At 40.9% G+C, this 14447-nt stretch overlaps 1 protein-coding gene across 5 annotated transcripts in view; it reads right to left on the reverse strand.

The window, feature by feature from the left end:
- The window catches only part of RB1CC1 (RB1 inducible coiled-coil 1), a 136178-nt gene that overhangs the window by 89180 nt on the left and 32551 nt on the right, over positions 1-14447 (reverse strand). For 4 of the 5 annotated variants that reach the window (XM_019527222.1, XM_019527213.1, XM_019527205.1 and 1 more), the window contains 2 exons: positions 4011-4213; positions 3084-3519 (listed from right to left, as the gene is read on the reverse strand). In XM_019527222.1, coding sequence (XP_019382767.1) covers positions 3084-3519; positions 4011-4213 — 639 coding nt within the window. Of the gene's footprint in view, positions 1-3083; positions 3520-4010; positions 4214-5123; positions 5202-14447 lie in introns of those variants that run through there. The other variant, XM_019527239.1, reaches the window with a different exon arrangement.

Consider the following 14447-nt stretch of genomic DNA (forward strand, 5'->3'; position numbering starts at 1 on the left):
CAAGAGAAGTTGTAGCACCATCCTACAGCATCCACTGCTCTTGCCCGGCCCCCTCCCTGACAGTTCCAGGAAAACTGCCTGTGACTTGGGATTAACTCCAGGGGTCTAGGCGAGCACAGAACACCACCGCCCCTGCCATCCCCTCAGAAACAGGAAGCTCAGCCCCTTTCACAAATCCCATAATGTGTTCCAGGCCTACAGGGAGACACAGGGTGCAAAAACAGCTGTGTTCTCTGTTTAAGACCCATGAGATGAAAACCCAAACCTAGAAATTGACATGCCTGCAACTAAGAAAAGGAAACATGCCCTGGGTCCCCCTCTCAGCCTCACAGCCAAGAGGGAAAGGAGATTGAGAGTGCTGGTAGGTTGGGTCCTCAGGGGTAGCCAATCAATGCTGCCCTGCACAGTTGGCTGGGCAAGCTCTAGAAGCAAGGGGAGCTGGGATGCATGCACAGAGGCCCTGGGTGTATGCTGTTGGCAGCACAAGCCACCTGAGCACAAACCACTGCTCAGCCCCTCTAACATTTGTAAAGTGCTCTCCTCATTTGAATACCTGTACATGGCCATAGTAACATCTACCATTAAACAGTTAAAGACAAAAGCTTTAGTCTTATGGCTAAATCAAAAGGGAAACAACCAAAATAAACAAAAAAAACTTCACAGAATAATATATGAGCATATGTTAATAGAAGCTGGTCCACAGTTCAAAGGTTACTTTTTAATAATGCTTATAGTAGTAAAACTTTTGTTTGCTTATCATCTGGAATATCAATACTTTTAATTAAAATAGCAGATTTTTAATTCCCACTGCCTATGTGGCAATCTATTTCAGGTGTTTCATTCACATCCCTGTTAATACTGGTATATAATAAGGAAATGTTATTTCCTAAATGGAAACTGAACTGCTGCACCATCATTTCAATCTGTCACTGAAGGAACATGAATAAAGTATCACCAAATAAAAGCCAGCAGATTAATATGGCAAATGTTGGACAAAAAAAAAAAAAAAAGCACTGAGTTCTTTAAAAAAAGTCAAATCAGTTTTCAATACTACGGGTGCATTGATAAAGATTTTTTTGGCTGATACCAATGGCTAATTATTGACCAGCCATATCAGCCGATACTGATCTGATTGCTGATATGCAGCCCAGCAACTTGGAGAGCAGCGTCTGGCTGGTAAGTCTGTTGGGGGGAAGGGGCGTGAGGGAGGGAGTGGGGCTGGAGCTGAGGCAGGGGCAGGTCACTCATCCAGTAGGCATGGGGGAGAGGCTCCTGCCACTGCACATACTCCTGAAGGACGCATGTAGGACATGTGTTCCACCCCCCCCCGCACAAATTTGTGCACGAGGTAAGGGCAAACTGCCTGCTGCATGTTCAGGGCCAGGGCTTGCCACAGCCTCTTCCCAGCGGCTGGGCTTCAAAAAATAGTTCCTGTCCTGATTTTATTTGAGTAGTATATATAGAGGCAATTGCATAGCAGCCCAAACTAGTCCTAATCCCGTGTGAGTGTGAGAGAGAGAGAGAGACGCATGCAAATCGGGTGGTGTGTGGTAGGTAAGGAAGGTGCAGTGGGAGGGGGAAGAAGAGGAAGAGAGAGAAAGACTGCCTCATGCCAGGTCCTAGGAGCCAGCCAAGCATCGGAGAGGGAGGAAGGAGGTGTGCAACAGAGCTCGCTCAGGTGGGGTGGTATGGTGCAGGTGTAGTCACCCTCCATTTGGCCTGGCTGCCCCCATAGTGTTCTACATGGGGCCAAGCCCCACCTACTTCCACCCTGGGCAGCCTGCACTGTGCTCCCACCCACCTGAGCCTAAGCCACAGCACACAGAGACCCAGCGGGGCTGCTTCCAGTGCAGCCGTAGCTGCCTGGCTCTCCATACCACCAGTGACTACTCCTCCTCCTGCCCCTGTTGTGCCACTCTGGGCAGCAGGTAGAGTGCAGAAGCTGTGGGGACACATGCCAGGTACCACACACCCAGCCTGGCAGGGGGAAAGCTGCAGCCAAGCCACTCCTGCCCCAGTGTGTGGAGCTCCAGCTCCCAGCCACTTTCTACCCACACTCCACCTGGCAGGCACGATAAGCAGCCACTTGCAGGCAGCTGAGGTATTGGAAGGCAGCCAGGAGCTCAAGCCCCATGCGCCAAGGCAGAAGCCACCTGGCTGCAGCTTCCTCCCTGTCTGGTTGGGCATCTGGCATGCATCCCCACTACTGCCGCTGCTTCTCTGCACTACGTGCTGGAATGGCACAGCAGAGGCAGAAGGAGGAGCCGCCACAGGAAGCAGGGGGAGTTGAACAGTACCGGTGCAGCTGCAGCCACACAGAGCAGCCCCACTCGGGATCTGTGTGCGCTGGCTGATGCTGAGGTGGGTAGGATCACAGGCTGCCTTGGTCAGTAGCAGGGGGGTGCTTAGCCACACATGGAATGCTGCAGGCCAAATATAATCAAACAGCGGCTGCCCGCCTGCAGGCCAGATCCAGCCCACAAGCTGTATTTTGCCCACCATTCCTATACGTGCATCTGGGGAGTAAAACACCAGGAAAATGTATACAACAATGCTAGTACAAGAACTAGCAGTTACCACACAGGCTTGGTACAATGTACTGGTTAAGGGTCTTTTGATGTCTTCATAATAGGCAAGAGGTCTGATACACTTGTTTCCATAAAGGCAACACAAAGAAAGGCTTTTTTACCTTAGCTATTGGACGTTAAATTTAAAAAAAAAAAATGTTAAACACACACACACACAGACACACACACACACACACACAGACACACAGACACACACAGTAATAAGTATGCTGCAACATCTCCAAATACATACACACACACAAATATAGACCATGTCCTGTGAGTTCACAATGTGAGCTCACTTTTCTTTCTATCTAGCAAACCTGCAAATTTTTTTTCTTCCTTCTTTGTTCCACATGAAGATAACTACCGGAACTGAAAGTAATTAAGCAGTTAAAGTCACTTTATTGTTAACTTTAATAAACACTGGCATGTGGAAGCTAAATAAAATTTGCGTAGCACATTTCCAATTTACTTACCTTGATAAACAGTTTATTTTTTCACGTGTGAACTTACCCTGCTCATAGAATCAAAACATTTCCTGACCAGTGATTCCACATCATTAGGCCTATCCTGAACATTTATCCAGTCTAACAGAGAGACATTGAAGGAAGGTTGATCATTCTCCTTCAGTTCCAATGAAGTTTCATTGTCCTGAATAGTACTGTTTTGACTGGATTCTTTATTGTCTGTGATATTTTCAGGAGCTGCGCTGTCCAGGGCTGAATGCTCCACTGACCTGCAAAATGAGGCTACCACTGATTTAATGTTCGTTCTAGGAATATCAGAAAAAAGAACTAGTTCCGCAGACTTTCCATCCTCAGTTCCTTCACTGTCTTCCCCTCTGTGGTCAGTAGAAGATTCCAGTCTTCCTAAACATTCTCTGTAACTATGTCTGGTTAGGCACTCCAGCAGCGGGATCTTGGCCATGACAGAAACAGCCGTCCCCAAGCTTAAAAATAAAAACCCAGAAAAGTCACTGGCATCAAAAAAGCAAAATGATATATAAGATATAAAGTTAAGGACAAGATAATAATGATGAATGTAGTACTGCTAGTTAATATTAAATCTTATAGCTTTAGATTTTTAATAAATGATGCCAGGATGATTAACAAATTTTTTTCTTCTTATTTGACTGGCTGGACTCTCCATTCTCTATAGATTTTCTTCATCTAAATCTTCCCATTTCAATTGAGAGATGTTTAAAATTACATCACTAAAACATTGTGCAGCATCTTCAATTACTACAAACATGCCCAGCTTGGAATATTTAACCTACAGCATTTATGACAAAACATTTAATATAACATGAATTACAACAAAACAAAAAAGGGTTTGAGAAATCAGAATGTCTATTGGATTGGTCAGAACAACTGTAGAGGTAAAAAAGGTGTAAAGGATAAGCAACTATGACTGTAATGAAGAGCTTAAAGTCAAACCTACTGTGTGAGTTTCAGCTTAATATCATCTATAGATTGCAGGTAGCTTGAGTATACATTTTCAAACTTGAAAAGCAGCTTTTGGTAAGAATGTGTGCAGTCTTCCAAATTGGCCATTATGGCAGCCCAGCCTTGATGCTGAAGATGTTCATCATGGACAAGACCTTCACAAAAGGAGCAAAGCTTCTTGGCAACCTCATACATTTCCTGTTAAAAGTAAATTTATAGAATGAAATAATTTTTCCAAACGTTCAAGCTGTACTTAAAAACACTTCATACTTCTGAATAGGAACTTAGTTTATTCAGACTACTGCATATCTTTATTCTAAAAAAAACCACAAGACAACAAACCTACAAGGTAAGTTATTATTCAATACACCAGACTATTACAAGACGCCAGATCAGATAAAGCAGTATACATATTATTTTGTATGCACACATGTACATCCATACTATGTGCTTCTTTGGAGGAAAGAATTTGCAGAAGAGGTACACTAAAGGAGGAACAGCAATGATGAAGGTCTTTAGTACAGAATAATGGGGAGGGTGAGGTCTAACTGTTGTCCAACTTATGCATCTTGGACAACAGCACAATGACACTGTGGGAGAAGTGAAGGTGGGAGGAAACAGAATAAACTGAAATTTTTACACTGATTAACAAACCAGATACACTGCTACTTATTTTACAAAGTGTCCAAAGGAGTCCAAGAACACATTCTCCATCCTGGTATGTGCAAATGCATGTGGAAAATTGTGTTAACTATAATCTAACCTTACATATAGTTAACTATTATCAACAAATAAGAATATTTTTTTTAATCCACCAAGCTCAGTGGAGTTGAATCCGAGGATGAAAAATCAAAAAGCACCACCACCCTTTTGAAATTAGGCTCTTACAATTAGTTTTTGTTTTGCTTCGAGTTTAACACAGATGCTATTTTCCCCTATATGAATGGATTTAAATATTAGTTTTAAAGTTAGTAAATAAAAGATACTGCTAGTGTAGACTTGAACAGGTGCCTACTTCCAGGTCCTATTTAAGGAGAGCCAAGAGCATACAATAATTTAAATAGAACTCAAGCTAATTCATTCAGCAGGTGCCCCAATTCTTACGTACCTTTGAAGTAGGGTATTCTGTTAAGAAGTGTCCTCCTGATTATGCCTATGTGTTTGGTTTTAATATCAACCTCTCTACCTAAGAAAAAGAAAGGAAAGAAAACAGTGACACTTATTTTAGGTTCCACACCTGGCTAAGAGGTGGCTGCACACCCTCTGTCATCACAGTACTACTGGTACAGTAGTGTGTGTGTGGAAGCTAGAATAAGATTGCTTTTTTTTAAAAAAAAAGTTATTCAAATATAGTGAAAACAAGTTTAAAAGCCAAACACATAGGCATGCTACAGAGTACATTTGCTGCTAAATGTAATCCTAAAGCACAAAAAAAATGGGAGCTAAACACCAGTAGTTCATCTTTCTGAAATAAACCGCAAACTATGTTATTTAAAAGGCATTTGAACTGATTTATTAAACCCCAAATATGCGATTTCAAGATTATTACGATCAGGTAAATTTCCAAATCATGCCCCAAATATCTATGGCATGATAATAATTACTCCATGAGGCCTAAACCGCTGTCCAAAATGTTGTTTTCCAGACTACTAGCAAAATGAATATACTGATCCAGCAGGATGGATGTACGTTTCGACAGGTACCTAGCCAAACAGACATCTGAAAAACCTGAAGAATTCACTGGGTCTGAGCCAACAAGAGGCCGAGACAATACAGTCCATCAAACACAAACCAGCACTATACCAGACAAAGTACTGCCAGTCCCACAAGTTCAAAACCCATGAGTCAGATGTATATCCCTCTCCCCCTGACCTCCTCTTCATGTCATGAATGGCTCCAGGATTGTGTGCGGTTTTTTTTTTTTTTTTTAAACAAAAATATTTAATGGCACTTTTGGTTTGTTTTTTGATTTTCACACTCTCTGTGCATAGCCTTTATGTACAAATAAGAAAGAAACAGTGCCGTCCACCCTCCAAATCAACTGAAAATGGGGATTTCAGCCCCTGTTACACAGCTCTTACCTCCACAACTACCTGCCTTCTGACCTGCAAGTCAGGATCTGCTAAGCTTCTTCCTGCATCAACTCTCCCCTATATCTAGCACCCCCCTCCCCCACAAAAGTTGCAGGCTGCAGTAAGACGCCCTTCTTCACTTTTTCTGGTGCATCACATACTGCAATGGAGAGAAAGAAGATAAGAGAAACAGAGGGGAGCAAAAGGAAGAAAGCATATATTCTCCTGCTACTCCCAGTTCCTTCCTCTCCCCTCTTATCAGAAAGATAGAGGTGATGCAGGAGATCTTCCTGGGCTGGCCCAATTATCAATGTTGTATATCAGAAGTGGGCAAAGTGAGGCAGAGTCAGGGCTGTGCTTCTCCACAAAGAACCAGGAATTTGCTAGAGAATGTCATGATAAGACAGACTCTAGACACAGAAAGAGATCTGGCTACTTAAAAAAGGCTCGGTAGTCAGCAAAGCTGTAGCATCTAACATTTTAATGTCTGCTTATAAATGTATATCTTTATGTAGTAAACTCAGAGTCGAGTTCTATAATCTGGGATGAGATTGCTGCTACACAACTGTCCAACCGTCAAACTTAGGAAGTTTTTCCTATGATCAACATTTGAAAGAATAAAACCGGACAAAAAAAGTATAAGGGAATGTGCTCCACTGTGCCCACATTACAGCACGCACATATGAAGAAAATAATTTACCAACTCTGTTCCTTTACCACCCCAAAACCACTGACACAAGATTTAATTAAGAGAGTGAATCCATGTACAAGAAGCTCAATTTTACAAGCATAAAGAGATCTAAGAACAAAATCACCTACACAAAATAACAAAAAAAAGACAAATATAAGCAGGCTTTCAGAGATGCTCCTTCACCTGAATCTGGAACACAAGAGGTAGACATTGCCCACCAGACTGGCTGGTAACATGGTTAATTTTTCAAGCTCAGTTTTCCTTGGTCATCTGAGGGCCATCAGAGCTATACAGAACTCCTCTGTACTAAGAAATGAAAAATATTAGATTCACCTCTGTCTAGTTCAGGGATAAGCAAAGGCTAGTGGAGCCAATAGATCCAGCCTGCAGAGATGGAAGACTTTGCCTGTGCCCATACTGGGGCCAGATAGCAAGGAGCTGTGCCACAGCTGGGCAAATGGAAGCTGTGCCACACTGCTGCCCCTTCCCCCAGGTCCCCACTCCCTGGCCCTGGAGCAGGCACAGCTTTTAGTTAGTGCAGAGCCACATGGCAGCTACGAGGCAGTGGGAGGGAGCAGGGAGAACGAACAACAGCAAGGATGCAGCTTCTTAGCTGCACAGCCCTAGTGCAGCTCCCCACAGGCTGGAAGTTGTACGAGTGCTACAGCCAGGAAGTGGGGGCTGGGAAAAGTGGCAGCAACACAGGCACAAATCCCAAGCCCCAGCACAGGCAAAGTCCCTCCCTGCTGACATGCCAAAGCCACTGAGTCTGCGTAGAACCAAAGCCAAGTTGTTCTGACCTGCAGCTTGTTCAAGGCTTCCAGCTGCTGGTCTAGTCAGCTCTTTTTCTACGAAGATAGATTTGCACTGACTATTTCAGCACTTATGAATCAAAATAGGTTGCATTCATTGGGGCTGTAACCTCTAGATGTTCTTACCTCGTCTAGATCTTGGCATTTTGTTTTTCAAATAGCTTTACATCCAGAGACCATGCACAAAAGCTGTACAGTCCTTTTCCTTTCACCTTCCTTCCTAACAGATTCCATAAATGGAAAAAAATTGACACAAACTCCCAAACCATCCCATCCCCCATCCCTCCTGTACCTATTAAAAACTATATTGATACTTGAGAACAAGTCAGAGAAATCTAGGAACAAGCACAAAAACAGGCATCGCTTACACACACATTAAGCACAGAAGAGCTCGATTCTTCTATAGGTGCTGAAATAACTGGTTCCTAAACTGGCCAGCTGATTGGCAAGAGAAAAGCAAGATACAGAATCCTAGAAGGGGTCACTACTTTTTGAAGTAAGGATCATGAGTGGGTGGATACTCTTCCCCTGTCACCTCTTTTCTCTGAAGCACTTCCTACAAGTTAAAGAAAGCCCTGCTACAACTTAGCTATCCACTGGTCTGGAAGCATGATTATCCTCTGTGAAAGTAATATCTGGTATTTACACAGTCAGAAAAGTCTCCCCTATGAGTAAAACCCTCCAGCTGCTGGAGACAGACTACTGAAGTCAGAGTAAGAAAAACTTAAAAGAATAGGAAAGATGAGGAATACCGACTATATGATTATTAGAGAAAACTCTATTCAACCAAAAAGACTGACTAATATAAACATGATTCCTGCTTGATTTTATTAAAACGAAACTTTCTTGTTAGGCTGCTAAAGAGAAAAAAGGTTGGAAAAGTCTGAGCTTCTGAATAAGATGAACGCCTTTTATATATTTTTTCTAATATCAATATGGATTTGCCTTCAGTTTTGCAGACCAGGAAGAATCTAGGAAAAAAGTAAGAAAATATGCACCACTTATATTAAGGGCAAAAGATCTTTATTCTTCCAATATTGTTCTAGAAGCCAGGAGGAAGGACATGTAGCTAAAATGAACCCAGCTAGTTTCAGGTCCCTTCCTTTCTCCAAGTGCTCAGATGATTTAAAGTCTGCAGTTTCCTCCCTCCCTTTCCTTCTTTTTCTTTTGGTGATCCTAATGAAAAAATCATATAGTATCTATCAGAAGTCTTCCTACAGTGCTCATCACTCCCAAGGAAAATAGCAGCATTTTAGTTTACTTTCTACTTGGTAATTAAATAGTCTACTGCACTGGATTCCAAGTTTTGCTTGCCTAAGCACAAACATATTGAGCTGGTAATGCAATTAGTGCATCATACTCTGTTCTTTCCATCAACCTCAATTTTGTTTTAACTTTAATTTCTTGTAGCTACAAGGAATGTTATAGGTACACAGAGGCAACATATTACCCACTGGCCTAGTGGCTTCATGCTATTTTAGAAATAAGGAAGCACAATAAGTTATTCAAAATCAAAACTCAAAATAAGCATCTCAACACTTGGCTCCAGGATCCCATCAGATCTCCAGAACTTAGGAAGTCACATCTCTATGCTCCCTTTCAGCCATCACACAGGATATTCTTTTGGGTTTCTAAGCAGGGACTGTTAGCAGAAAAGTATTATCTTTCTTGTGACCAAGTCAGCAAAAGCAAGAAAGAAGTTAGATGATCACATAATGCCTTAGTAGGGCGAATAAAAATCAACTATGTCTTTCAATTAAAAATATCTGATTTTTATTTAAAATCAGATTTTCTGGATTTAATCATATTTTTTATTTTTTGTTAAGATGCTTTTTAAAAAAAGTAAAATTAAAACTATATATATGTTAAGATATGTTAAAGCTCAAAGATATGATCATGGAATAGGGATTATAAACTTCTAATTATATACTGTTTGAGACAACATATTCACGGAACCTTTCTAGAAGTTTTATAAATGTGTCACAACAGGCCATGGACTATATTAGGGGCCCAAACTTACGGAGTTCCCAAAGGCTGCTCTATACATTAGTAAAGATTAAAGAAAACCACTCTACCCAATGGGATTCAGTGCTCAGTCTAGACCAGTGGTCTCCAAACTTTTTTGATCGCGCACCCCTATCAGTAAAAAATTTTTGAGCACGCACCCCCAGTATATGTATATTTATTTATTTATAAATTATATACATGTACTACCTCGCATACTGTACGTGACACATGACCGTCTGACATGCGGACCGAGTGAGGGTGCCAGTGTCAATCCATATATTAAATATCAGTAAAGCTTAATTTCCTTATTTTTTATATAAAAATAAATATAAATAGAAGTTCTAATATTTTCTTCCCACACCCCAATGGATCGTCTTGTGTACTCCCTGGGGTGCGTACACCCTACTTTGGAGACCACTGGTCTAGATTTGTGTCTCCAGAGATTACAGGCAGACAAGGTTCTTTGGGTAGATGTGATGTTTTTTATTGGACCAGCTATATAGTTGGAAAAAATGTTCTTTCCAAGCTTTCAGGAACAAATGCCCTTCTTCAGGCATAGGGAGAGTTTGTCATCTCCAGAAATAACATCCTTGTTAACAGCAGTGTATGGAGATGAGAGAGTTAACAGACCTGATTACCCACCTATCAACCCTATTGTCTCTCTGCAAGTTTGTGTACACGCAGTCAAGCCCTTGCCTTTCTCTAAAAGTACACAGTTTCAAAAAGTTAAATGAATAAAGGATATCAAACAACAAGAATGCACTTTTTATAGAAAACAACGAGTAAATCAAGGCTTCCTGACCAGTGATTTCAATCATGATATAAAATCAATTTGTTTTAAATTAAATCCACCCTGTGCCTTAGGCCATGGGCTGGCAACCTGAAGAGCAGAGCTTCAATGGCATTGGGTTTGGTCTGCACCATAGCTGGGTAGCACAGAAGTGGTGTCAGAGAGAAAAAGGTGGTGGTGAATGGGTCTTAGGGAGAGTCAGCCCACCTACAACCAGAGCTAGGTCATTCCAGCCTGCTGCCAGAAAACATTGCCAACCCCTACTTTAGGCCACTTCAGATTACTGAGATTTAGGGATCAAAAAGATGTGGTCCTGAAAATCCTTCTTCCTTAATCAAATTTCTTCACCTGATTAGAAGCATAATAAAACTCTAGTGCACAAATGCATACCCCTGGCCCAGCAGCATAATCCTTCCATGCAAGAAGAGTACAAATCATCTCAAGGACAGACACCCACCAGTACCCCAGAGAGGAAGGCCTCTCAGAGAAGACTGAAGGCCCCTGCCCAAATTCATTACTTCTGCTGTACTTTTGCAGTTAAACAACTTCCTAGACCTCTTTAGGTAACAGGTAATGATTTCTTTGCAGCCACAAAGTAATTGAGGACCATGCTATCAAAGCCTGACATGTGCTCTTCCAGGTCAAATATAACTAGTATATGTATCGAGTCTAAATCTCTATTTTGACCACAGAATCCCACCCAATATTTTTTCTTCAATCAAACCATTAAGTTCTATCTGAGCTAAAGCAAACCTTATAGAAAACACCACGCCCTGACTTAAAGATTACAAGTGCAGAATTTCCATCACTTCCAAAAATCAATTATTCATTGATCATCAAACTTATTTCTAGCCCGTCTGACTCCCAAACACTAAAAACCGGATGCCTTTTTACTACAAGGTTAAAAACCAGTATACTATGTCATCTCATCCTATTTCAGGGCTTTGAGGTTATAACAAAGTCACCACTTAACATTTTCTTGGATAAACTAAACAGTTTGACCTTCACTATAATGCAGATTTTCCAATCCTCAAACCATTCTTGTATCTCTTCTCTGGGCAGTCTCACTAAGACCATTTACATACAGTTAATGAATGAAAGGGGTCCATTTAGATAGCAACTAATACGTAAGCTGGCTATTTTCAAAGGGCTATCTGATAAATTATTTTTGTACATGAATCAGTTGCATCTTTTCAGGTCTTTAAAATAGGATCATGAAAAGTTCAGACAACTATCACAACAGCTACACCAGATTTTTATCAATTATGCAGAAAAAAAATATCAATTATGCAGGAAAAAAATATAAGCAACAAGAGCAAGGAGTTGCCCATGCTACCAACTAGTTCATTAGCTTAAAGATTGGTTCTGTCCAGGTAGTTTTCCAAACATGTACAGATACAGAGAACAGAAAATTCCACATTACTAATCACCAAAAACTTGTCCGTAAAAAAAAAATTCTTGCAGTTAAACTTAGTCACTCTGCAGTTTATTGGCTTGATATACAAATGGCCTGCCAGTAAGGTAAATGGTTGGTAAGGTTCAAATATTCCTTTCCTGTGACTCATAATGTCAAGTAAGATAGATCAGTGTCTTTCTTCCAAGTACCTCTAGAAGCACCTGAAGAATTATGGCAGAACTCAAAACTGAAAAAGAATACATATTCTAACACATGGGCTACTGTTGCTTAAGATGTTTCATTCACAATTCTCTTGCAGATGGTCAAAGCTGATGGTCTAAATCCAAGACTATGGCCTGCTCATCAGCTGAAAGACCCAAACTCAAGAGCTTTCTTTTCAATACTTTGAGTTCAAGGAGCATAGAGTTCTACAGGTAGAGGTCACCTTGCTTGTGAACTCTATGACTTACAGATTTACGCACCAGAAAGACTTGTAGTTACGATTAAAAGGTATAATATAATACAATGAAGAATGATTCTGTACAGGGTAAGTAGAATTCACGTAGGTTTAACTTCGCCCATCAGCTTTAAAAGACTCGCTCCATGTTCAGTCCAGCTCCTCAGTCTAAAACGAAACAGTTAAAATACATGCCAGCCTCTGCAACAAAATGATAACATTAAGACTTCTCCAGTATTCCTATCAAAGAGATGGCAAGAACGAATTTGACATGAAAATGACTCTTGTTCAGTGAACATTTTTCCATACCTACACTCCCATCCTTGTGAAACTATTTTCCCTACTTTCATTGTTTAAAGTTCTCTGGAGTTCTACCAGCACTCACTAAACATAACAGAAAACTCCTTCAACTTAGCATTTCATTTGACATCAATTTTATGGGTAACATCAAATAAGATAGTCTCACCTGCCTATTACATTTTAATATAAACTGATCAGCCTCAAGCCAAGAGGGCAAAAATGAAGCTTACTCCATGACAGAGGGACTTACATTGACCAGGACTGTCTCTACTTAATATATGCAAGTAGATAAACTCGTTGCTTCACACACTGACAAGGAAAAGTATTGCTGCATAACTGGGGGGAGGGGAGAAGACCCCACTCCAATCCCAAAAATACGTTTCTAAAACTAGACAGACTAGCGCAGTTTCATTTAGGATGCTCCTTATTTGAAGTGGTCAAAAATTCTTAGTTTTGGCTACACACTAAGAAGGACTATACATCTCCACATTAGTGGCAGTAGACTTGTCATCCATGTCTTTCTGCCACTGCTGAATGTGTGTTGTCTTCTGGGACACCATCCAGCTAATTTCCAGACGTAAGAATCTTGAATAAAGGGGGTCTTTTAAAAAAAGGTAAAATTACACAGAAACTAGTTCCCTAAATGCTATTTTCTTGCATACCACATGCTCCCAAATGAGGCATGCACCTTGTCCCATTCCCCTGCATTCCCCCAAGTCATGGCTAAATAAGGTTTCATTGAGAAGGGATACAATCTATTCTTCAGCATCATACACTCTCATACATCTTCAGAGCAGCAGCATCAAGCTCTGAAGGCTCAAGCTTTAGCTCTGTCAACCACTACCAAACCGGTAGCAGCTTTTGACAAATCACCAGTGGCTGAAATGGAGTTGATGCTTAAGCTGTGGAGGAAAGAGTGACCGACTTAAGCAGCAGACTCAGCCCCTCCTCCACACAACCAGGAAGGGAGGGGAAGGCAGCACGGGGCCACGTACCCATTGAAGCACAGCCATGTCTCCATTCCAACACAGAAATCTGCTTCTTAAAATATGCAGTCCAATTTTGGATGGCTGATTTTGGGGGAACGGTGTGCATGGTATGCAAGTAAATACAGTATCCTATCATGCAGGATTGTTCTCTTAGCCATCTACTCTCTTCAGACCCTGAAAGTAATTTCTTTAATGGGCAATGCTTTAATACTCCTTGGATGTTCCCTTTGCTTCCCTTTTTGAAGTCCCTCCCACCCTCTACTATTTTAATGTTAATATGGAAACACTGCTTTCTGAAAAAGCAAGAATGTACAAGAAGGTTTCAGCTGGTAAGAAGTTACCTTGGAAGTTTAAATAGCTTCCCTGTCCCACACTAAAACACTGAAGTATAAGCAAGAAGCCTGATATCTAGACTTTCACTTGGCATAATTCACTTAAACGTTGCAGAGTTAAGGATGTGAAACTCATACCCATATTTCTTAAATTCCCTGTCTTTGGACTAGTTTAAAAAAATCCTTTATTAAAATAAATCTGTTCTTCTTAGCATAGGAGAATGGAAAAACCTAGCCCCAAAGTTTCCATCTGCATTGGAGTAATTAACCTTCAGAACATTCAAGATCCTCCAGAACACAATCTTGTGTCAGAAACTAACATTAATGAAATAATGAACAAATTAATTGTCATCATACTGCAAGTTTGGACTGACTTTCCATCACAAGTTTAATAAGCCTCAAGCTCTGGGCAACATACCTAATGACAGAACAAGGCACTTTGATATCTAGAATGGAAGTACATTGCCAAAAATAATTGTTTACCGTCATTTTCAAAGGGCTGCCCTTGTATCCTATTTGCCCTTGCTAAAACATCTTAATGTGAAGGGGAGGAAAAAAAAAAAAAAAAAAAGGGGTTATACACTGT

This window comes from Gavialis gangeticus, unplaced genomic scaffold (assembly GCF_001723915.1).
Source record: "Gavialis gangeticus isolate Ggan-Ray unplaced genomic scaffold, GavGan_comp1, whole genome shotgun sequence".
Classification (NCBI taxonomy): domain Eukaryota; kingdom Metazoa; phylum Chordata; order Crocodylia; family Gavialidae; genus Gavialis; species Gavialis gangeticus.